The following is a 21,627-nucleotide window of genomic DNA, read 5'->3' as shown; positions in this document are numbered from 1 at the left end:
GTCAGTTACTATAAGTGAACAGTGGGGACCTAGTAGGAAAGAGTGGAGTGTGTACGTTGGGAGCAATTCCTGAGTAAAGGCAATAGGGGGGGCTATGGTAGAGTCTCATTGTAAAATGCATTCCTATTTTGGAAGTCCTAAACCAAAATAGGGCCTTTTCCTGCAACAGGTTAGTTCATGGGTGATTTCATATTTCTTCTTTTTTTCTTCTACTTTCCCATGAAGGGGGACAAATTGAGCCCCAATCTAAGGCAGTTTTGCCTTAGGGAACTTCTGCTGTAGAACAAGGACAAAGAGATAGGTCAAGTTGTAATGAGATGACTTTTAGTCCTTGAATGAAGAGATCTTCATCTTGGGTCGAGGACAGAAGATCCACAGTTCCTTCTACTGACTCTATGGCTGTTCTGTGTAGGCACTAGAGCCTCTTGCTAGAAGATGGATATGAATTGATTGCTGCTTTTCTTTCTTTTCCATTCTAACGTAATTTTTTCTATCACATTTATTGCGTATGCTTTTTAAGCAGATTTTCCTTAAAACTACCAGAAAACTTCCTGAAGCCAGCAAGGTCTTCCTTCCAGTATCCCACCCATTCTCCTCACCCCACTCCAATGCCTCTCCTTTCCAGCTTTGCCTCCAGCTGGCATACTAAACTATATTTGTCTGAGGCAAATTCCACGCCCCCCCGCCCCCCTTTTTTTTCCCCCAGCTCCTCTCTTCCTAGATTGAGAAATCCTGGCTTGCTCCGGATTTTTTTTTTTTTTTTTTTGTCAGTCTCAGGTGTTTTTTCTTTTTCCCTTTGACATCAGGAACAGAGTCCTGGGTTTGTGCGGCTTTGTTGTCCACCTGTGGCTCACTGATTGACCAGGCTGATGCCAGCGGGTCCTTCCGATCCCAAGGGATGGACTGGGTGACATTTTCACCCATACTCTGAGACTGCCTATAATTGCATTGGTGCTGCACGTACCTATGTGGAAAATATCCGTGGACTGTCAGGCTTGGGGTTAATTGGTTTCAGCTTACGTCTCAGGGGAGCAGAGTCCTAGTGCACATGCAGCCCTGGTTCAAGTGCCCAAACCAGCTTCCCTCCAAGGGGGGGTGGCGTCCTGAAGGAAAGCAATTCCTTTTTCTCCACCCCTTTCAACCACTGGCACACACAGGCCTGCCTCTAGCTCCTGTGAAATGAGACAGAGATGAAATCTTAGAATTAAAGTTTTCAAATGCAATTCATTGTTCATCAGTACCCAGGAGTGGCAGGTATATGATGCTTCCCTTTTCATGGCAGGTCAAAGATGAAATTTGATTATGTTTTGAAGGGTGTGGTTTGCTTCTTGAAATTCCATGCGGTGTCTTTAACAATGTGCTGCCCAGAGCAGCCTAAAGGGCCCTTATCTAACCAAGGGGAGGCACATTTGTCTGCATATATAGAGGCAGGAGACAGGAGCCGGCACTGGGAAAAGTCAAACCCAGCCTGCACAATGAAGAAACAGCTTAAGAAGGAGGCAGCTCCACACATTGAGCTAAGTAAGTAGCCAGCAAGTAAGTATGCAACAGCCCAGGGAAGTTGCCCACCTGAGCAGACCTGGAATGAGAGAAGGATGGCTCCAGCCATTTTATTTTCTAGTTTCAGTAGAAGTACCCAAGGGAAAGGTTCTGGTCTGGAGGGACTTCATCAAGCCTTTCTGAAACTCCCCATATGTGCTGTAGTCTCAGGACTAATTTGTGCATTTTCTTTTCTCTCTAGGAGAAATTCTGTATGGAAACCAGCCTGTACCAGATAACTGATAATGCTCAGCCCAGTTTTTTTGGGTCCTTGAATTTGTTTTTACTTTTTACTTTATTTGGATTTCCCTTTTTGCAGTTTACTCACCTTTCCTCTTCTCTTGGACTCTTTTACCAACTAATAAAATTTTCTCCTAGCAGTTTTTACAGGAAGAAAGATGTTGGAGGGGTTTATGCTCTTCCTCTCTAGGCCTATGACTTGGCTAGATAAGCTTGGTTACCTTTAATGAAAGCAGTTATGGGGGCGATGGGGGGCGCGGGGAGAGGGGTGTCTAAGAATGTTTCTGGTAGCTCTAAACGACACTGTAGAAAATTAGGGTGGTTAGTCAGACTATTTTCTCCCCTCTAAAGCACCACAAGTCTGGTCATCATCTTCAGAGAAAGACTCTGGGATGTGAGATTGAAACTGCGGATGGAGTGGGACTACTTTTGGGTAGATGGAGAATAAAGTTTGGGGGACGAAGCGAGGCAGCTGCGTAGGAGAGCGGAAAACAATTCATTACCGAAGCTTGGGAATGGGGCAACTAATGCAGCCGAAATGGCTGCACTAGCTGATGTTTCGCGGTTCCTCCCAGGTGTGGGGTGCTCTTGGTGGGGCAGCAGATACTATGATGTGGCTCTGGGGGCGAGAGGAAATGGTCCTGCCAGGTGGCTATACTTTGTAGGATGGAGCTGTATCTCTCACAGAGCCGCGTCTCAGAAGAAATGATCTTGATTTCCAGGACCTAACATGAGGCCGCGGCGAACTACATCAGGAAACTTACGTGTCTGCAGGTTGCCAGCGGGGTGGGAGACTCCAACCCACACTGTGGGTTGGACCAGCGCGAGCACTAACTCTGCAGGAGACAGCTCTCGCCCGGGCCGCCGTGGCCCCGCCTCCAGCCTGACCTGGGGTGGGCGGAGCCCCGGAATTTGCCGTCGGCCCGCCTTGCTCGCCGGCAGCCAAGGGGAATACGGAGAATCCAGCCAATAGGAAGGTGCAGCTGCGGTCCTGTCGGCCAATCGCGGGGCGTGTAGGGGGTAGGCTGGCGTGGCGCTGGCTCCAGGGGTATGGAGCGTCTGGCGCGTGGACAGACTGTCAGGTGGTTGCGGAGACGGTAAGGTGGGGCGCAGGGCAGGTCAGAGGTCACGCGGGCGCCCGGCTTTCCCCGGGCTCCCCGGATGGAGGGCTGGCCTGGGAGCTGGCGCCGGGGCCAATATGGGGCATGCGGGGCGCCGAGCGGGGCTGCGAGGGGCGGCACGGGCTGTGAGGGCCTGGGCGCGGGGTCCAGATGGAGCCGCATTATTCGAAGGAAGACCGAGAGGAGGGCGCTGGGAGCGGGGGGCGGGAAGGAAACGCCAGAGGTTGCAGCGGCCTCACCCCTTTCCCTCCGCGGCCTAAGAGAAATGGCCGAACCCCCGGCCGGACCAGCCGCGGGGCCGGGACCCGTGATCGACGGTGCGCTGACCCCGTTTCACGCCGCGGAAGAGGCCGACGGCCACGGGGCAAGGTCCCCGCGGCCGCCTTCTTATCTGCGGAGACCTGGCGCGCCGTTCGCTCCCTGGGCCTCCCTTCGCCCCACTTCAACAAAAGAATTCATTTTACTGCAGCCGACATCCAGGGAGCGCCTTCGTGTGAGGGGCCTGGGCAGGTCGCTGAGTACTTGTGTGTAGATTGGTTTTAGGGCTGTTTGTGCAGCCTCCAGGCTCCAGGTACCTTTGTAGGGGGCATTATTGCACACGGTATGTGAGTGGGGTGGCTGCTCTCCATCTGTTTGGTTTCATATGTCCCTGCTTTTAAAGCTATGCTAATTTTTTTGATGTTATTACGCCTTTGGGTTCCTTTTCACTTGGTTTCCCCAAATTCCCTTCATATATCAGATTATTTCAAAGAGCATCATTGGGGGAGAAGTTGAGGAACCTGGGCTTGGATTTTCCTGTGTAAAGTGAAGATATTCTCATATCGTCCACTGCTTTCAAAGGAGCGTTATGAAGTTAAGGGAATGTGACATCTCTTTAAAGTGAAATGCAAAAGCAAAAATTATATGGAAGGGGAGGCAAGAGGAGACTGGTTTCCAGAGGTCATAATTCTAGTGAATATTGGTGAAACCAGGGGACACTGTGTTTCTACCTTGACTCCAGTGGAATCTGAACCCCGACTAGTTTGCAGCACTTCTTGGCTCTGTAAACCTTTGAGCAAGGTGCTTAGCCTCTTTGTTCTTTTGTTTCCACATATTTAAAATGGGGATTGATAATATCAATCTTAAAGAGTTGGTGGTGAGTATTAAATGTGTTAATACCCTTGAAGTGCCTAGAACAATTCCTGGCATGTAGGAGTTTTATTATTACCTACAAGTGCCTTCTTTCCCCTAAAAGATTCCACACTAAAAGAATTCTGACCTTATTACTTATCCTTGTTCAAAATCCTGTAAGCCTATTGCCAATGAACCCTTAGGCCTGTTTTCTATCCACGTCATTCATGATCTGAGGCTATAGTATAATTACCTGTGACTAAAGGTTTTCTGCTGGGTGTTTATCATTAAATAAGGTTGGAAACTTCCTCTGTACAGTACTGGGTCTGTCTGTGATAGCTGTGTTGGGTAAATGAAAACTTCTTTGACTGTTTAGTTTTTCATTGGATGATATTTCATTTACAGTCTTGGCCTAGACACAGTTTTTTTTGGACCCAATACCAAAAAGGCCATGATTGCAGCATTCTTGGTTTCTCATGTTTCCGGGATGGCTGGGACTTGGGCGGGGAATTTCTGGACAGCCTGGCAGCACTTCTGTTAATGAATGGGGAAGCTTGACACAAATCTAATCTTACTCTACTGTTAGGAAATCAGCGGTGATCCCTTGGAATACTCCACAGAGCTCCTAAGCAGCTTTGGTTCAGTTTTGACTCAGTGAAGTAAAGGTTAGAGGTTAGAGAGTCATATCTATTGATACAAAGCAGCATCTTTTCTATTTGACTTTTAGTGCTAAGAGCTTGGGTGGGTGCTGTGGAATCAAAGACATCTTTATTCCCTGTTTCCTTACTGTGTATGTCTGCTGCCGTACTTATGCCCTTTCTGTGAGCTTAAAAGTCCCTCTCAGATTCTCTTGGTACTGTCTGGAAGGCTTTAATGGAAGACTATTTTGTCTTCCAGTTCTCCCTTTCCAGGAAAGCTGCTGTTTATATAGGTAACATTACTGGGAACTAATCACAAAATGAGAAACTTCGAGTTTACTAAAAAGAACATCGCTTACCGCACAGTCTCCTGGCCCAGTTTGACTGAAGTACACATAGCGTAAGTTTAGTTATTTAGCTTTGGAGTAAGACAGTTTAGTACTTGTATAGGGTTGAAAGTTGGATGTTGGCTTGGTGAGAGTGGAGGACAGTGTCTTTGTGAAACCTCTGTGCTTTAATAAGGACAGGGAGTGACACCTTTAAAGAGTTGAGTGTTTGAGGCAGAAAGGGAAGCCTTTTGCCTTAATATTGTCATCTTTATCATGTGAGTCTCTCTGGTTTTAATAAAATATTTTGGAAAAGGAGGCAGGGAGCATTTGACTGTACCAAATATAAGGAGTTAGAAGTCCTAGATCCTTGTTGTCTCACCCATCCGATGCCATTTATTCTTTTGATAATTTAACAGACATGTATTTAACAATTAACATTTATTGGCCCCTGGAGACACAAAGACAAGCCCTCCAGGTATCATCAGGAATATGGATATAACAAAACAACAAATATGTATTATGAGCTATAATAACATCAGAATGGAATATAAAGCAGTTGGCCAGGGATAATAAAAATATATTGTCTAATTCCTCTTCCACTTTTTAAAAAATTAGTTAATTTATTTATGGCTACATTGGGTCTTCATTGCTACGCGCGGGCTTTCTCTAGTTGTGGTGAGCGGGGGCTACTCTTCGTTGTGGTGCGCAGGCTTGTCATTGCGGTGGCTTCTCTTGTTGCAGAGCATGGGCTCTAGGTGCGCGGGCTTCAGTAGTTGTGGCACGTGGGCTCAGTAGTTGTGTCTCGCGGGCTCTAGAGCTCAGGCTCAGTAGTGGTGCACGGGCTTAGGTGCTCCGAGGCATGTGGGATCTTCCCAGACCAGGGCTTGAACCCGTGTCTCCTGCATTGGCAGGCAGATTTTTTAACCACTGAGCCACCAGGGAAGTCTTCCACTTTTAATTTAAGGTCCGAGTAACTTACATATTTTAGTGTAAGGACCAGTTCCCAGTAAAGACTTAAATTAGGAAATTAGGGTTCTCAGGCTTGTCTTTGTTCTTATTGCTAGCAGGTCATCTTGTGTGGGTTTTTTTTGTTTGTTTTGGTCCCATTTATCACTAACAATCAAGTGTCTATTAAAAAGTCCTAGGTAGGGCTTCCCTGGTGGCGCAGTGGTTGAGAATCTGCCTGCCAATGCAGGGGACACGGGTTCGAGCCCTGGTCTGGGAAGATCCCACATGTCGCTGAGCAACTGGGCCCGTGAGCCACAATTACTGAGCCTGTGTGTCTGGAGCCTGTGCTCCGCAACAAGAGAGGCCACGATAGTGAGAGGCCCGCACACCGCGATGAAGAGTGGCCCCCGCTTGCCGCAACTAGAGAAAGCCCTCGCACAGAAACGAAGACCCAACACAGCCAAAAATAAATAAATAAATAAATAAAGTAAACAATGCGTTTAAAAAAAAAAAACATTTAAAATTCCTAGGTAATGAAAGGAGGCTACAAGTTAACTATTGAAATTGTAGCGGGTTCCAAAGAGCAGAAGGAGACATGTATGAGGCTGGAGAATCTTATATGTATTGTCTGTCTTTACAGACAGTTTTTCTTTGCTTTAAGCAAAGAAGCATTGAGGAAGATACGTACTTAAAATTGTTAAGGTCAGTCTGCATTGGGGGGCCAGTATCTGTCATTGGAATAAATAAGTTGAATGTACTCTAATGATAATCTTTCTTCACGTTTGCCAGAACAGCTACTTAAGCAAGTATAAGGGCAAAACACTTTTTTTCTGAGGCAAGAAGTGGGTATAGACTGATTTAATAGACTTTCTTACTTCACTGTAAAGATGTCTTTGAAATTTTCACAGAGCTTGGAGTTGTGTTCCAGGGTAGATGTGTCAGGCCAGGAGGCCAGGTTGGGCCACCAAAGGGAAGTGCAGTGCTGTAAACTTCGGGTTGGGAAGAAATCGGGGGAAGCCTCACACTGTGAGAGTTGGGAGGAACAAAGACCAAGCTATAGTTTCTGGAAGTAAGATATTAGTGACCCTGACGTGTGAGCAGTCAAGGAGATTTGAAGCTGGCTAAGCCTCAGAGCTCTGAGCAGAGAAAGTGAAGAGCTCTATTTAATGGGTATTAATTGGGCCCTTCTAATTCTGAACTCTCTGGTTGATGGGTGATATTGTTGTCTAAAAGTTCAGTACTTCTTGACAGCCTGGCCACGTTTCTCCCCACTGTTATCGTCTTTGACACCCAGGCAGCCGGTTTTATTATCAACTGTACTCTTCCTCCCCTTATCTTACCCCCTCTCTCCTCTTCTTGCTGCTTAAGATTTTTTCTTTCTCTTCTTTCTTTATCATTAGATGTTCTCCATGTCAGGTTTTCCTTTCAACCATCAAACAGATTTTCAAAAGTCTAACTCAGGTGGAAGTAGCAAACTTGATGCTGAGCTGAAATTGTAGTTCTCTGGTAGTCTAAGGGAGATGTCTCCAATTTTGAGATTATTACTATGGAATACAAAGTCAGTAACATGAACAGTCTGTCTCAGTGGCCATTGTGCCAGAGAGAGAGAGAGAGGGGATCTGATGCGTGTTAAGCACATTGTACAATAGCAGCACTGTTTGTACTTTATAAACTGGGTGTGCTTGTGTGACTTTCAGCTTACCGAAATATTACTCACTTAGGTAAGAGGATTAGAGTTTCCAGGCCTTTTTCTTAAACTAACACCAGAGGGGCTTTTCGCTTTGTTCTTATGTCAGGAAGTAGATGTAATCTGTCTCCAACCTTTTTTTCATTTTGTCGTTTTATATCAAATTCATTTTAATGAGAGAAAAATAGGATTATTTTTTATCCAAATTGAAAAAATAATTCCAAACTTCACATCCTCAATTATAATTTAGAAATTCACATGGCTTTTCTAAGCTGTTTCTCTCCCATCATTCCCAATGGGGGCAAATTGAGTTTTGGAATTAATTAGATGTATATCCTGATGGAAAGACTTGGAAATTGGTGCTTCTTTATTGACCTGGAATGGAAAAACAGAGGAAGTAATAATTTCTCATTTTAAAAAATGGCTAGTAATATTCCTTATTAAAATACGTAGGTTCAGACAGCAGTTAGATCTGTTTGAACCACTGAATATTTCAGTTTTGTTGACTCCCAGTCATCAGGGGCAGGAGTTCACCTTCATGAAGAACATCTTGCACAGTATAGATGTTAGATTAACAGTCATGATTTAGTAGGAATATCAAGTGCTTTAGCCTTAAAAGTAGACCTTTAGAGAAAAGGGAATTTTAGAAGAATCTGGAAATCTTTACATTTTCTTCAAAACAAATGGAATTCTTTTTTTATCACAACTCCTTTTTATTCTCTAATGAACAACTTGGGTATCACTTTTTAAAGCCTGTGCATCTGGCAGTTTCCACTTTGTCACCAGCATGTTGCTGGCACTGAACGTTGGCTGAGGAAACATCAAGAGGCAGAAGAGATGGCTTTGGCAGTCAACTTTAAACATTCCTGTTCCCATTTATCTAATCAGTTGATTCCATGCACACTTTTCTAGTTGCCTTTATGAAACTTCTTTTCCTACTTAAAGTTGTCTCTGATTTTATTTATACAAGGTGGGGGGAGGAAAAAAGGGGAGAGGAATTAGAGGACTGTTCAAAGACATTCCTCTCCAAAACTTAAAATTAATTTTAGGGAGACCTTTGCAACAGTGAACACAGCTCTAAAATCAGTGAAACGGTTTGGGGTGCCTTTGCTCTCTATAGGAGAATTTTATAAGAAAAAAATTAATTTAAATTCAAACTTCTTTTTAACCATAGGGGGAAAATGTTTAAGTTGAAGTTATATATGTACTTTTTTAAAAAATTTTTTATTTATTTATTTATGGCTGTGTTGGATCTTCGTTTCTCCCCGAGGGCTTTCTCTAGTTGCGGCAAGTGGGGGCCACTCTTCATCGCGGTGCGCGGGCCTCTCACTATCGCGGCCTCTCATTGCAGAGCACAGGCTCCAGACACGCAGGCTCAGCAATTGTGGCTCACGGGCCTAGTTGCTCCGCGGCATGTGGGATCTTCCCAGACCAGGGCTCGAACCTGTGTCCCTGCATTGGCAGGCAGATTCTCAACCACTGCGCCACCAGGGAAGCCCTATATGTACTTTAATACTCAGTATTTCATACTTTCTTGGTGGCAATTTTAAAAACTGATTTGGGCTATCCAAATTGTTCTTCCAGACTTCTTGTAAATGCTAAGAGAACACATGGAATTATTATTAATTAAATGTTCGGAATTTATTATAGCTAGTATGTGTTTGGGGGGGTATAATTTTTTATTTTAATATAATTTCAGACTTACAGACGAGTTGCAAGAATATTACTAGGGAATAAATGCTTTCAGGATAAGGTGATATGATAGTAGTAAGCAGCAGGTGCCTTGGGGGAACATGAAAGAGGGCCGTTTAACCCAAATTAGGGAGTCAGGAAACACTTTCCTGAGGAGAATTTTTCTGATTCCTTGCATTCAGGTGAAACTTCCAAATCACAGTTTCAGAGCTTGGTTGTTTGCGCACTAAGTCAAAGTAGTAGTAAGTTAAGCTTGAGGCCATATATGCCTGCTAGCCAGAGGGCTTCAGATCTCTGATTGTCCATTGTGAAGCTTTATCAGAGAGAACTGATACGTCCCTTAAGTGTTCATTGAGAAACTGAACGTCCCTGAGGTGTTCATTGAGAAACCGAGTAAACCTATGTGACCTTTACGTTTTAAAAAAATAAACAATACAGGTACATGGTAAAAAAAATTTTTTTAAGTGCAAAACCGTGTACAGTGTATATTCAGTGAGAGGTCTTCCTTTTGCCTGACCTCTTTTGTGCTCCCCCACTGCTTCCTCTTAGGGACGGCAGTACCAGTTTTTGGCATGTCCTTTGGATATCGTCTGTACGTGTATGTGTGTATTCTCTCTCTCTCTCTCTCTCTTTTTTTTTTTTTGCTACGTAAATGATAGCATGCTGTTCTATAAACTGGGTTTTTAACTTCACAGTATATCTGGAGATTGTTTCCTATTAATCCATAGAGATCTGCCTTATTTATGGTATTCCATCCTATAAATGTAGTAGGTTGTTTCAGTCTTTTTACACTACAAACAGTGCTGTGGGAAATATTCTTGCACATACTTCCTGTGGGACTGTTTCTTTAGTATGCATTCTTAGAAATGGAATTGCTGAGTCAAAGGATATGTAGGCTTTTGACATTTAGACAAAATGTAATTAGCATTCTTATAAAACAGTCTTACAACTTTTGATAAGGAATCGGATAAAATAGTTATGATATTGAACCATGAGTGCCATTTTTTTCCTGCTGTCGATTGCTGTTGAGAGGAGGAAACTTACTGGCTTTAAGAAAAGGTGACACTTAGTGGTTGGGGGTGAGCTAGAATATCAAAGCAGTGTTAATCATAGTTATCAGAGTACTGCTGGGTTGATTCTTATTGCTTGTATCTCCACTTGATCTTTTTCTTTTTTTTTAAGTTTTCTTTTTCTTTTTCTTTATTTGTTTTTGGCTGCATTGGGTCTTTGTTGCTGCGTGCGGGCTTTCTCTAGTTGCGGCGAGCGGGGGCTACTCTTCGTTGCTGTGCGCGGGCTTCTCATTGCGGTGGCTCCTCCTGTTGCGGAGCACGGGCTCTAGGCGCGCGGCCTTCAGTAGTTGTGACACTCAAGCTCAGTAGTTGTGTCTCGCGGGCTCTAAAGCTCAGGCTCAGTAGTGGTGGCGCACAGGCTTAGGTGCTCTGAGGCACGTGGGATCTTCCCGGACCAGGGCTCGAACCCGTGTCCCCTGCACTGGCAGGTGGATTCTTAACCACTGCTCCACCGGGGCAGCCCGATCTTTTTCTTAACGTAATTAAATAACTGAAATGACCTGGTGGTATGGTCCTAGAGAGCAAAACTGTCTTACTGTTAACTTACTGCTTCCATATGGTTGTTAAATTTTCATGGAGACTTAAATACTGTGCAGCACACCAAGCATACTGACCCTCTATTCCCTGCCCTAGTTATGTTCTCTAGACACTATAAACAGTGGAGTTCATAGTTTGTTGACTCAATGTTTTGATGAGAAAGTTGGAATCTAGGGAATTCCCTGGCGGCCCAGTGGTTAGGACTTGGTGCTTTCAGTGCCGGGGCCCTGGTTTGATCACTGGTCAGGGAACTAAGATCCGGCAAGCCGAGAGGTGCTGCCAAAAAAAAAAACATGTTGGAATCTAGAATCATTTTCTCTCTTGGAATAATATATTTCTGAGATTTCACAGAGAAGACCAGACTTCTTGTATTTTATCGGCTCTGTAAGTAAGTATGGGAGTAATCACTTAAAATACTAATAGTAATTATTAAAAATTTTATCTTGAGATATTTCTGTTTAAAATTATTTAACACCTTTTCACATTTCAGACTTGGGGAAAAACACTACTATCTCAATTGTTGTTGTTTTTTTTTAATAAATTTATTTATTTATTTATTTTTGGCTGTGTTGGGTCTTCATTGCTGCACGCGGGCGTTCTCTAGCTGTGGTGAGCGGGGGCTACACTTCGTTGCAGTGTGCAGGCTTCTCTTGTTGTGGAGCACGGGCTCTAGGCGCACGGGCTTCAGTAGTTGTGGCACGCGGGCTCAGTAGCTCTGTGGCACGTGGGATCTTCCCAGACCAGGGCTCGAACCCGTGTCCCCTGCATTGGCAGGCGGATTCTTAACCACTGTGCCACCAGGGAAGTCCTGCTTTTTAAATATAAGTTTTAAAGGCCTGTTTTGGAAAGGAATCTTACTCACATGTGTTAAACACTTCTGTGCCTTCTGAAACAGGATATCAGTCATCACTACAAAAGTAATCTAATTGAATCGGTTCTTCATGAGTAGGGCTGCAATTAGAAACTTGAGTTATTCTTAATAATAATATAATGTTAATATTCTTATAAAAAAATAACCACTGTTAATGCTTTTTTGCACTTCTTCCTATTTTAATTAATTAATTAATTAATCTATTTATTGGTTGCAATGTGCAGCTTACAGGATCTCATTTCCCCAACCAGGGGTTGAACCCGGGCCACAGCAGTGAAAGCCTAGGATCCTAACCACTAGGCCACCAGGGAACTCCCAATAATAATATTCTTTTTTTTGGCGGGGGCGGGGGGCATGGTGGTGCTCTGTGTGGCTTGTGGGATCTTAGTTCCCTGACCAGGGATCGAATCTGTACCCTTGGCAGTGAAAGCACGGAGTCCTAACCACTGGACCACCAGGGAATTCCCAACAATATATATATTTTTAAATTTATTTGTTTATTTATTTGGCTACACCGGGTCTTAGTTGCAGCACGCAGGATCTTCGTTGCAGCTTGTGGGGTTTTCTAGTTGCAGCGTGCGAGATCTAGTTCCCTGACCAGGGATCGAACCCAGGCCCTCTGCGTTGGGAGCGTGGAGTCTTAACCATTGGACCACCAGGGAAGTCCTCCCAGTAATATTCTTCATAATAATATTCTCAGAGCTGATTGAAGTATAAGGAAGTTGCCTCATATCAAATAGCCCAAGAATTTTCCCTGTAAGAGCCATAGTCCCAGATCTGATTTGTGGTTTCTAGTTTATTGTGTGTTATCCTGGCTTCTTAGAATTATATGTAAAATAAAAGTAAAAAGGCTCTGAGTGGGGCCTAGGAGCTGTGCTGTGATTGGAATCCAAGTGGCACTGCTACTGAGTGGTCGGATGTGTAAATCCCGTTTAGGTGAGGTGCTGTTGTAACTGGCTGAAAGAGGGGTTGGATTTAGTCAGTAGTTTTGGGATCTGTTGGCGAAACCATCTGGTGGCTCAAACTCTGATAGGAAGGACGTTACTATTGTTCATTATAACAAGATACTTGATACTGGTGACTATAGACATGAAAGATTATGTTTTCCAAATTAGCAAGTGGTGGTATGTTTTACATTCCAGAAGATAGATGAAACCTAAAACCCCCTTCAGGTCTTAATTCTGTAATTTTGCAAAATATGTACAGAATATGTTGATAGACTATCAAAGAAAGTAGAGCACTGTTCAAATAGGGGCAATAAAGTTACAATAGTGGAAAAAGACTATTTAAGTAGTAAAAGATAGCTAAGGGGAGGCTTCATCACTTTTTCAGTAGGATAGTTGTTATTGGGATTTAAGGGGAGGCAGTTAACAATTAATACTACTTACCTTTCCCTTTCTAAATTTGGAATCAACTGAGAAATAGATTCCTTAATCAGTAGATCAAAATTTTACAAAATCAGCCTTATTGGTGGGGTTGACTAGAGAATATGCCATAGATCTGTGGCCCAATGGGCTTACTAATATTCCCCTGCCCCCCAGTTAAACTTTACCCAATAGGATGCTGGACATCTGGGATACCCCCTTACCCCCGGCCCCCCCCTCAGGCTGCTTATTGCTGAGGGAGAGAAGTGCCTGCACTTCTCTCTCCTTGAGAGCCCAGGAGGGGAGGGCCATGGTCATTAGTTTCTTCTCCCAGTTGTTGAAGTGTTGGGGAATGAGACCTGAAACCTTACAGCTGAAGTCTCTCTTCAGGGAAATGTGAGGCTGGGAAATAGTGACCCTCTACTTCTACTACCAGTGTGCTGGTGAGGTGCTTCCCCTTCCCCCTCTCCAGAAAATTGAAACATGAGCTTAAATTGTTAGTTAGATCAAAGAGAGTTATAGATCTCTGTCCTTAAAAACTCATCAAAATGGGGTGGGGGGAGTCAGTCTTTTAAATATTTGGGTTAATCTGGAGGCAAAGGCAGAGACTGGGTACTTGCCTAGCAGCCTCTCTGTGGATGCCTATTAAAAACTATTTGCCCACTTCCCTGAAATACTTTTTGCTTCAGTTTGGTTTTGAAGTTTTGCCAGCAAAAACATGATTAAGGCTTTTACATTTTTTATTAAATATCTCTTAATCATATTCTGAAAACTGTAATTATTTTCAAGGTTATCTAATTCAGTAGAACAATTATTCTTTTCACGTAGTAAGGGTTCAGTCATACAGAGTAACAGAATGCTGGTTCTGAACTTGTTAGTTTTAGTTTGTTCTTGCTAATTCCTCTCCCTCTCTTTTCTCCTTTCCAGAATCTTATTCTAAGAACTCAGACACTCAGGTATCCACCATGGTGTTGGGTCCTGAACAGAAGACACCAGATGGTAATTTACAGCTTTGTGTTATTGTCTAATTTTTATTTGGAATTAGGCTTAAGCCAGTAACAGAAATTTACCATATTGTCCTTCTTGTCTTCTGTTCCAACAAAAATTGTCCCCATCTCCTCTCCCCCAGCCAACAATATCATCATGGAGACCTGCTCCATTCAGAGGTCACCACCTGGTAACTTAGGCTGTAAATGAAAATGGATTTATAACCACAGAGACTTGCCTCATATCTTATTTCCAGTTCTGAGATGAGCTAAGATTAGCTATGAGTTTGGTTTCTATAGCTGTAATGCTTGTAAAGGCAGTATTATTTGCAGACCTGGCATAAAAACCTCTAGAGTGCTTTGTCTGCTCACAGCACTTCAGATATGCATGGAACAGTAAAATACTGAGCCAGCACCTAATAGTGTATTTAATGAGACTTCTTAAGTGCTTTGACTAATCCTTCCTGATTTAAAATTTCTCCATTAGAATTTCCATTCCTTTTCTGTACATTTCCTCCTCAGTTCAGTGCCACTTAAGGTGAAGTGGGTCAGTTCCCTATAGAAAGAGAGCTTTTGTTTTTCTGATTGGATGTTGCAAAGGTTTCTTGGAAACCCTGAGATTAGAGCTTTGTGGTTAAAAATAGCAATTTGAAGGCTACAGCAAACTGGGCTTTGTATTAGCCCTTTTCTCCCAGACCCTCCCCCTTCCTGCATTTAAAATTAACTGCAAAATGTAGGACTTAGGGAAACACTGATGATTAATCTGAGATGAGCCCTCTATCAGGAGGGTGACACCTCCCCCTCCCAAGCTCTTCACTGCAGGCCTTAGTCAGGAGGGTTCCTGTTTGGTGGTTTCCCTGCAGCTTCAGATTTTAGCCTGAAATGTGGCAAGAGTTTGCAATTTACACATTTTTGGAGGAGCCTGATGGAGGTATAATGTCCAAGGATGATTCTTTGAGTAAGTCCTACCAAATAATTGGGGGCAGGGAGGAGGAGAGAGGAGAGGGTCCCACTAGACTGACCTATTTCCTTCTAAAAGTTAGGATTTTAGGTTACCAGTGGGACTAGTCTGGGGATGTTATTTAATACATTGAGCCCTAGACATCACTGTTTTTAGAAGAAAATTAAATGGTTCTAAAAATTGGCAAGTGGGAATAGAAGTGTGAAAGTAGAGGGAAACCATTGTGAGATTCATGCTGAAAACTGATGTAGAGCTGAGTGAGTGGGGAACAGGGGTGAGAGGGAGCTTTTTTATCATAAGCGTTTTTGTACTTCTCAAATTTTCAGCCATGTGAACATATTGCCTATTCAAAAATTAATTTATTAAAAATATAAATAAAAATAAAGTACTGGAAATTGAGATAGAGTCAGGTTGATCTTGTGCATTTAGGTATTAAAAAGGTTTACTATCAGCATTTCTAAGGATGAGCTGTTAGTGTATTTTGTTCACTTTAATTCATTTCTTCTCAAACCTGTTAATTCAGAAGATGCTTCTGGAGACCACGGGGACCCTGCCAGTCTTGGGGCCATCAACCCTGCCTACAGTAACTCCTCTCTTCCACAGTCCTCTGGGGGGCACTCAGAGGAGCCCTTCACCACCTACTTTGATGAGAAGATCGCCATTCCTGAGGAGGAGGTTAGTGACAGGTCCTTAGAGGAAAACATTATTATCTAGGGACAAGCTATGAGTGGAAAGTCTGCTGGACAACTCCAGACCAACAACTTCAGGTCTAATTCTGGCACGCAATCTCTGAAGACTGAATTTTTTTTTAATTTTTATAAATTTATTTATTTAATTTTTGGTTGCGTTGGGTCTTTGTTGCTGCGCACGGGTTTTCTCTAGTTGCGGCGTGCAGGCTTCTCATTGCGGTGGCCTCTCCAGTTGCAGAGCATGGGCTCTAGGCACGTGGGCTTCAGTAGTTGTGGCATGAGGGCTCAGTAGTTGTGGCTTGCAGGCTCTAGAGCGCAAGCTTACTAGTTGTGGCGCACGGGCTTAGTTGCTCTGCGGCATGTGGGATCTTCCCGGACCAGGGCTCGAACACGTGTCCCCTGCATTGGCAGGCGGATTCCCAACCACTGCGCCACCAGGGAAGCCCTGAATTTTTGTAATCAGAGTAAACAGAAACTGATAAGGAAACTGAGGGCCTTGAAAAACCCGTTGCCAAGTTGAACTAGTGAGCATTTTTTCATCAAGAAAGTATGGATTCCATGTTCCCTTTTTTACAGTGCCTTTTGTCCTATTTGGGTAGTGGTTGTGCACAGAGATACTGATATTATTGCTTGGGTTTTAGAATGAAAGGCTGTTGGAAAGAGCAGGTAAGAGAAGGCCTCTTATTTGGACAGAGAGGTGGCCAGCTTATTGATGAGAAGTGGATAAGATGGACGTGAAACTTGGGCACACCCAGTATCCAGCTTCCTAAATGTTCTTATGAAGCTAATATTGCTGCTTTATATGTGACAAAATAATAGATAAATTAGATCAGCAGTTTGGAGGTGATAATCATTTTGATCTGTTTTCCTCTCTTGTACAGTACTCTTGTTTTAGCTTTCGTAAACTCTGGGCTTTCACGGGTCCGGGATTTCTTATGAGCATTGCCTACCTGGATCCAGGAAACATTGAATCTGATTTGCAGTCTGGAGCAGTGGCTGGATTTAAGGTGAACATCGAGTCCTACCCCTTTCCCTTTTAAACACTCGTAGCACACGACATCCTTTTCCTCTACTCTTTCTGTTGGATATGAACCTCAGTGGCTACATGCTGATACTTCATTGGCTGTGACACTTAAGTGAAAAGTACTTTTCCATCTGTTTTTAAATTTTATTTTATCCACATAGATGGTTTTTTATTTTATTTTACCCACATAGTTTCCTTGAACAAAGGAGAAACTGCAGATGGGAGAAACTAAGGCTCAGAAAGGTGCAAGGTGACCTAGCAGGTTCTGTGCAGAACATGATGCAGAACTCAGGTCATTTGATTCCTGACTGGGGCTCTTTCCTGAACGTAGTGTTTCCCATTCACATTGCCAAACAACCAAACAAAACAATCCCAGTTATCTAATGAGTGTAATGGTGGGATTTTGTTCTTCTCTAGTTGCTCTGGGTTCTTCTGATGGCCACCATCGTGGGGCTCCTGCTCCAGCGCCTTGCAGCTAGACTGGGAGTGGTCACTGGGCTGCATCTTGCTGAAATGTGTCACCGTCAGTATCCCAGGGTGAGCAGTGTTTGTCTGTTACTCATATCATAGGTGACTCTGTGTCTGGCAACCTGTGCTGGCCCCCTTGTATACTGAAATAGTGGAGGATGTAGGGATCCGTGGCCCTGAGGACTGGGAATCCCAAGGGAAATTCTATAGCTCCTCTTGTGGCTGACCCATGTTTCTGTGCTCCTTCAAAGTCTAACATGAGATTCACATTTCCCAGAAAGTTTCCTTAGAAAAATTCTGTTTGAGTAAACATTTACCTTTCACTCTGCCTTTTGGCATCTAGCAGTGCCCAGTTCACAAAGGGGCAGGGGTATTCTGTCTAAGCACTTTCATTCATACATCCATAGTATGAATACTATTCATACATCCATCACTTTGCATTATGCATATTTTCTTTTTTGTTTGTCTTTGCCATAAATTTGAAGAAAGTGAGTTTTTTCCTTTTACTGCAAATTATATTAGGCAGGATCTTTGGATTTGTTAATAATGATTTTTCAGTTTACCTTGACCCTGGAGTTTACACTGTCCTCTTTAGTTTCCTTCTGGATATTTTGGGCCTTTCTTGCTGCTATCTAAGGCAGGAATGGATGGACCCAATGTCTGGAAGACAGCTTTAAACTGGCCTGATCTTTAGATAAGTACTAATCTACCTGCAGTTTGTCCTAAATGTTTAATCTCCTTTCCTGGCTGTGAGAAAGTATCCTTACCTGTTTTTTTTTTTTTTCTTATATGCTTCTCAAAAACAAAAACAAAAAACAAAACAAAAAAAACCCTTGATAATTTATAATTTCTTTTAGCTTCTCTTTCTTCATGTATCTTAGCAGTTGTTTTTTGTGACATATTTTTTGGGTAGTAGGTACCTGGAGGTGTTTTTCTTTTTTTTTTCCTGGCCTCAGTGAGCCAGCACTACTTAATTGCTTTCTGCTGGATTATTTGACCAGATTAGTTCCCAGATTTTCTTATAGGACACCCAATTCCAACCACTTTGCCCCGAGTCCCTTTGCGTATTTGTCTTTTTTACTTGCTTGTGCATTACTACGTTAAGGATGACTCCAACCTTTTCATGCTTGTTTTGTCTCTTCACCTATGGTCAGGATAGATATTTTCTTCTGCAGCATTTCTATTCTCTCCTGAACAATATTTTGACCATCTTAGCATCCTCATTTTCCCCTAAGACTTTTAGGATTGTTTTCAGGCAAAAAATTAAGTGGAAATAATGGATGGAAATTCCGTTCTTCTGTCAAGTGGAAAGGAAGGAGAAAAAAATTGGAGTCAGCCGCTGCCCTGACCTTGACTAACAGACTCTGCCACATAGAAGCAGCCTGGTCTTCTCCAGCAAGGGGCCAAGTGGAGCTGAGTTCTGGTACTTTATCTCTAGACCGAAAGCTTTTAAAGGACTGTTTATGGATCAGTGCCAAAATGTGAATTCCAAACTATGGGGGAAGTTCTTAGAAATGATTAATTAGAACCATATCTTTCTGCTGTTTGGTGTTTAGGTTCCACGAATTATCCTGTGGCTGATGGTGGAGTTGGCTATCGTTGGCTCAGATATGCAAGAAGTTATTGGCTCCGCTATTGCCATCAACCTCCTCTCTGTAGGAAGGTGAGGGGTTTTTCTCTAGAAAGTAATCAATGTTTTGCTAGATTTCCAAGCAAGTGTAAAAACAAAAACCCAACTCATTTTCAATTTTCAAGATTCAACTCGAGTATCAATACTTTTTCTGTGGAACCTTTCTGTAACCACCTTCTTCTCTCTTGGCAAATGTAGGTTCTATATCTTCCATGTTCTTATGTTGGGTCATGAGACCCAACACACCCTTTATTATCCAGGGTGTGGCAGTGAGTATTACAATTAATTTGTATGTCAGTTTATCACACTAGACAAGTGAGCTCCTTGAGAGATAAGACCCATACTTTCCAGCTTTGTATCCTGGATGTCTGAAATAGTAGACAAAGTTTGAATGAATGTGTTATTTTACTTGGTGCTGTGCCTGGCCTCCTGCCACTGTTCCCTTTTCCCCAAGTCCTTGTTCCTCCAAGTGTTGTATAACTGGAGAGCTGTTGGGAAGAGAGTGTTTCTCAATGTTTCTTTTCTTTCCTTTAATCTCCATTTATTATCTCTGACCTAGGGTCCCGCTGTGGGGTGGAGTTCTTATCACCATTGCAGATACCTTTGTATTTCTCTTTTTGGACAAATATGGTAAGCAGAGTGGGAATGGAGGGGTCAGTCAAAGCAGTCAGCTGCTTTCCATCACGTGGCTGATGGGGAAGTCTGCCTTCTGTGAGCTCACTGCTGCATTTTCTCCCTTAGGCTTGCGGAAGCTAGAAGCATTTTTTGGTTTTCTCATCACAATTATGGCCCTCACATTTGGATATGAGGCAAGTGTTACAGGCTGTTCATTAGCTTTTTAAAACAATTTTTGTTTCCTTTTATTATAAAAGACAGTATTTGTTAACAAAAAGCCAAATTCAGTCCTGGGCAAATTTGGAAGGAATAAGAGGTAGCAAAGACTAGTGTCCAGGAAGGCCTGCAGGGACTCCTAGGTCAAAAATGACTAGAATTTCTAGGACTTTCCAGACTAGACTCCCTGGTTCCAAGTTGGCCATCCCAACAACAGAACAGCCTTGGAGAGGGTTAAGGAAGGGATTGCAGGGTTATTCTTGCCTGTTACCTTAGAGGGATTCTGTTTTTGTTCATCCTGGTTGATAATAACTGCAGCTTGGACTTTCTCTGTAATGCAGCAGTTAATGAACTATAGGGGATATAGTGCATGTTTCCCGGTTTGTCCCCCAACCCAGATACTCCATTGGGTTAACCCTAACCCTACTGTTATATGCACCTACAGTAATAGCAGCTTTTTATGCCCAATTGTTATAAACTGATTTCTGCTTATTGACCTAGCTAAACTTTTTTTTTTTTTAATTAATTACTTTATGGCCGCGTTGGATCTTCGTTGCTGCACATGGGCTTTCTCTAGTTGTGGCGAGTGGGGGCTACTCTTCATTGCGATGCGTGGGTTTCTCATTGCGGTGGCTTCTCTTGTTGCGGAGCACGGGCTCTAGGCACATGGGCTTCAGTAGTTGTGGCACACGGGCTCAGTAGTTGTGGCGCACAGGCTTAGTTGTTCCACGGCATGTGGGATCTTCCTGGACCAGTGCTCGAACCCGTGTCCCCTGCATTGGCAGGCGGATTCTTAACCACTCTGCCACCAGGGAAGTCCTTGGCTTAGCAGACTTTTAAAAATGCATCTACTCTGTGAGTAGATGATATAGCTTGGTCTAAGGCTTCCAAGAGAAATGCCGAACCAGGAAAAAGTGTGTATGAGAAGTGTTTCTGAATGAGTCTCAGCAGACGCTAGTGGCAAACGTAAGTGATTTTTATATACATAGGTGAACACAGAAGCATGATTAGTGTGGGTAATCAAGAATTGACTCTGTATTCTTGGGTGTGTCTCACAGGAGTTACTGTGAAGCTAATATCAATAAGGCCCTTAGTGGCCATTTTATTTCTTTAGAGTATTAATTACATTCTCTACACATCTATGTTGTTTATCTAAAATATGATGTGGGGGCTTCCCTGGTGGCGCAGTGGTTGAGAATCTGCCTGCCAAAGCAGGGGACACGGGTTCGAGCCCTGGTCTGGGAAGATCCCACATGCCGCGGAGCAACTAAGCCCGTGTGCCACAACTACTGAGCCTGCGCGTCTGGAGCCTGTGCTCCGCAACAAGAGAGGCCGCGATAGTGAGAGGCCCGCGCACCGCGATGAAGAGTGGCCCCCGCTTGCCGCAACTAGAGAAAGCCCTCGCACAGAAGCGAAGACCCAACACAACCATAAATAAATAAATAAATTTATAAAATATGATGTGAAATATCTGGATAACCCAGTCCTAAATTCTCTGACCTTGTACTGCTTGGTTTTTTTGGATGGTTCTGTATTCCTCATTTCCTATGTAGTTGTTGATGAAGGGGTTTAAGGAGTAAAGGTTGCAGAGTGTTCCCTAGCACTGTGTTACTCCCCTGGTCTCATATTCCAGTAAAGGCTAATAGCTGTTCGGTTGGTATGTAGTATGTTACAGTGAAACCCAGCCAGACCCAGGTCCTCAAAGGCATGTTCCTGCCATCCTGTTCAGGCTGTCATACCTCACAGATCGAGCAGGCTGTGGGCATCGTGGGTGCTGTTATCATGCCACACAACATGTACCTGCATTCTGCTTTAGTCAAGGTAAGCAAGACCCACATCTCAGTGGCCTGTGTAGTTCATGGGATCTTTTCCTTTGGTTGCAAGGGACACAC

The 21,627-nt window shown here is 43.4% G+C and overlaps 1 protein-coding gene across 1 annotated transcript in view; it reads left to right on the top strand.

The window, feature by feature from the left end:
* Nucleotides 1-2,657: 2,657 nt before the first annotated feature.
* SLC11A2 (solute carrier family 11 member 2) overlaps nucleotides 2,658-21,627 on the top strand; it is a 34,119-nt gene continuing 15,149 nt past the window's right edge. The window contains exons 1-9 of the mRNA XM_059935898.1: nucleotides 2,658-2,876; nucleotides 14,074-14,145; nucleotides 15,617-15,768; nucleotides 16,664-16,789; nucleotides 17,224-17,343; nucleotides 18,831-18,937; nucleotides 19,464-19,534; nucleotides 19,646-19,713; nucleotides 21,401-21,556. Coding sequence (XP_059791881.1) covers nucleotides 14,112-14,145; nucleotides 15,617-15,768; nucleotides 16,664-16,789; nucleotides 17,224-17,343; nucleotides 18,831-18,937; nucleotides 19,464-19,534; nucleotides 19,646-19,713; nucleotides 21,401-21,556 — 834 coding nt within the window. The 5' untranslated portion in view covers nucleotides 2,658-2,876; nucleotides 14,074-14,111. The remainder of the gene's footprint in view (nucleotides 2,877-14,073; nucleotides 14,146-15,616; nucleotides 15,769-16,663; nucleotides 16,790-17,223; nucleotides 17,344-18,830; nucleotides 18,938-19,463; nucleotides 19,535-19,645; nucleotides 19,714-21,400; nucleotides 21,557-21,627) is intronic.

The sequence above is a fragment of the Balaenoptera ricei genome, chromosome 10 (genome assembly GCF_028023285.1).
Source record: "Balaenoptera ricei isolate mBalRic1 chromosome 10, mBalRic1.hap2, whole genome shotgun sequence".
NCBI classification, from domain to species: domain Eukaryota; kingdom Metazoa; phylum Chordata; class Mammalia; order Artiodactyla; family Balaenopteridae; genus Balaenoptera; species Balaenoptera ricei.
Note: the sequence above shows the minus strand (reverse complement) of the source record. Positions and strands in the feature narration are given on the sequence as shown.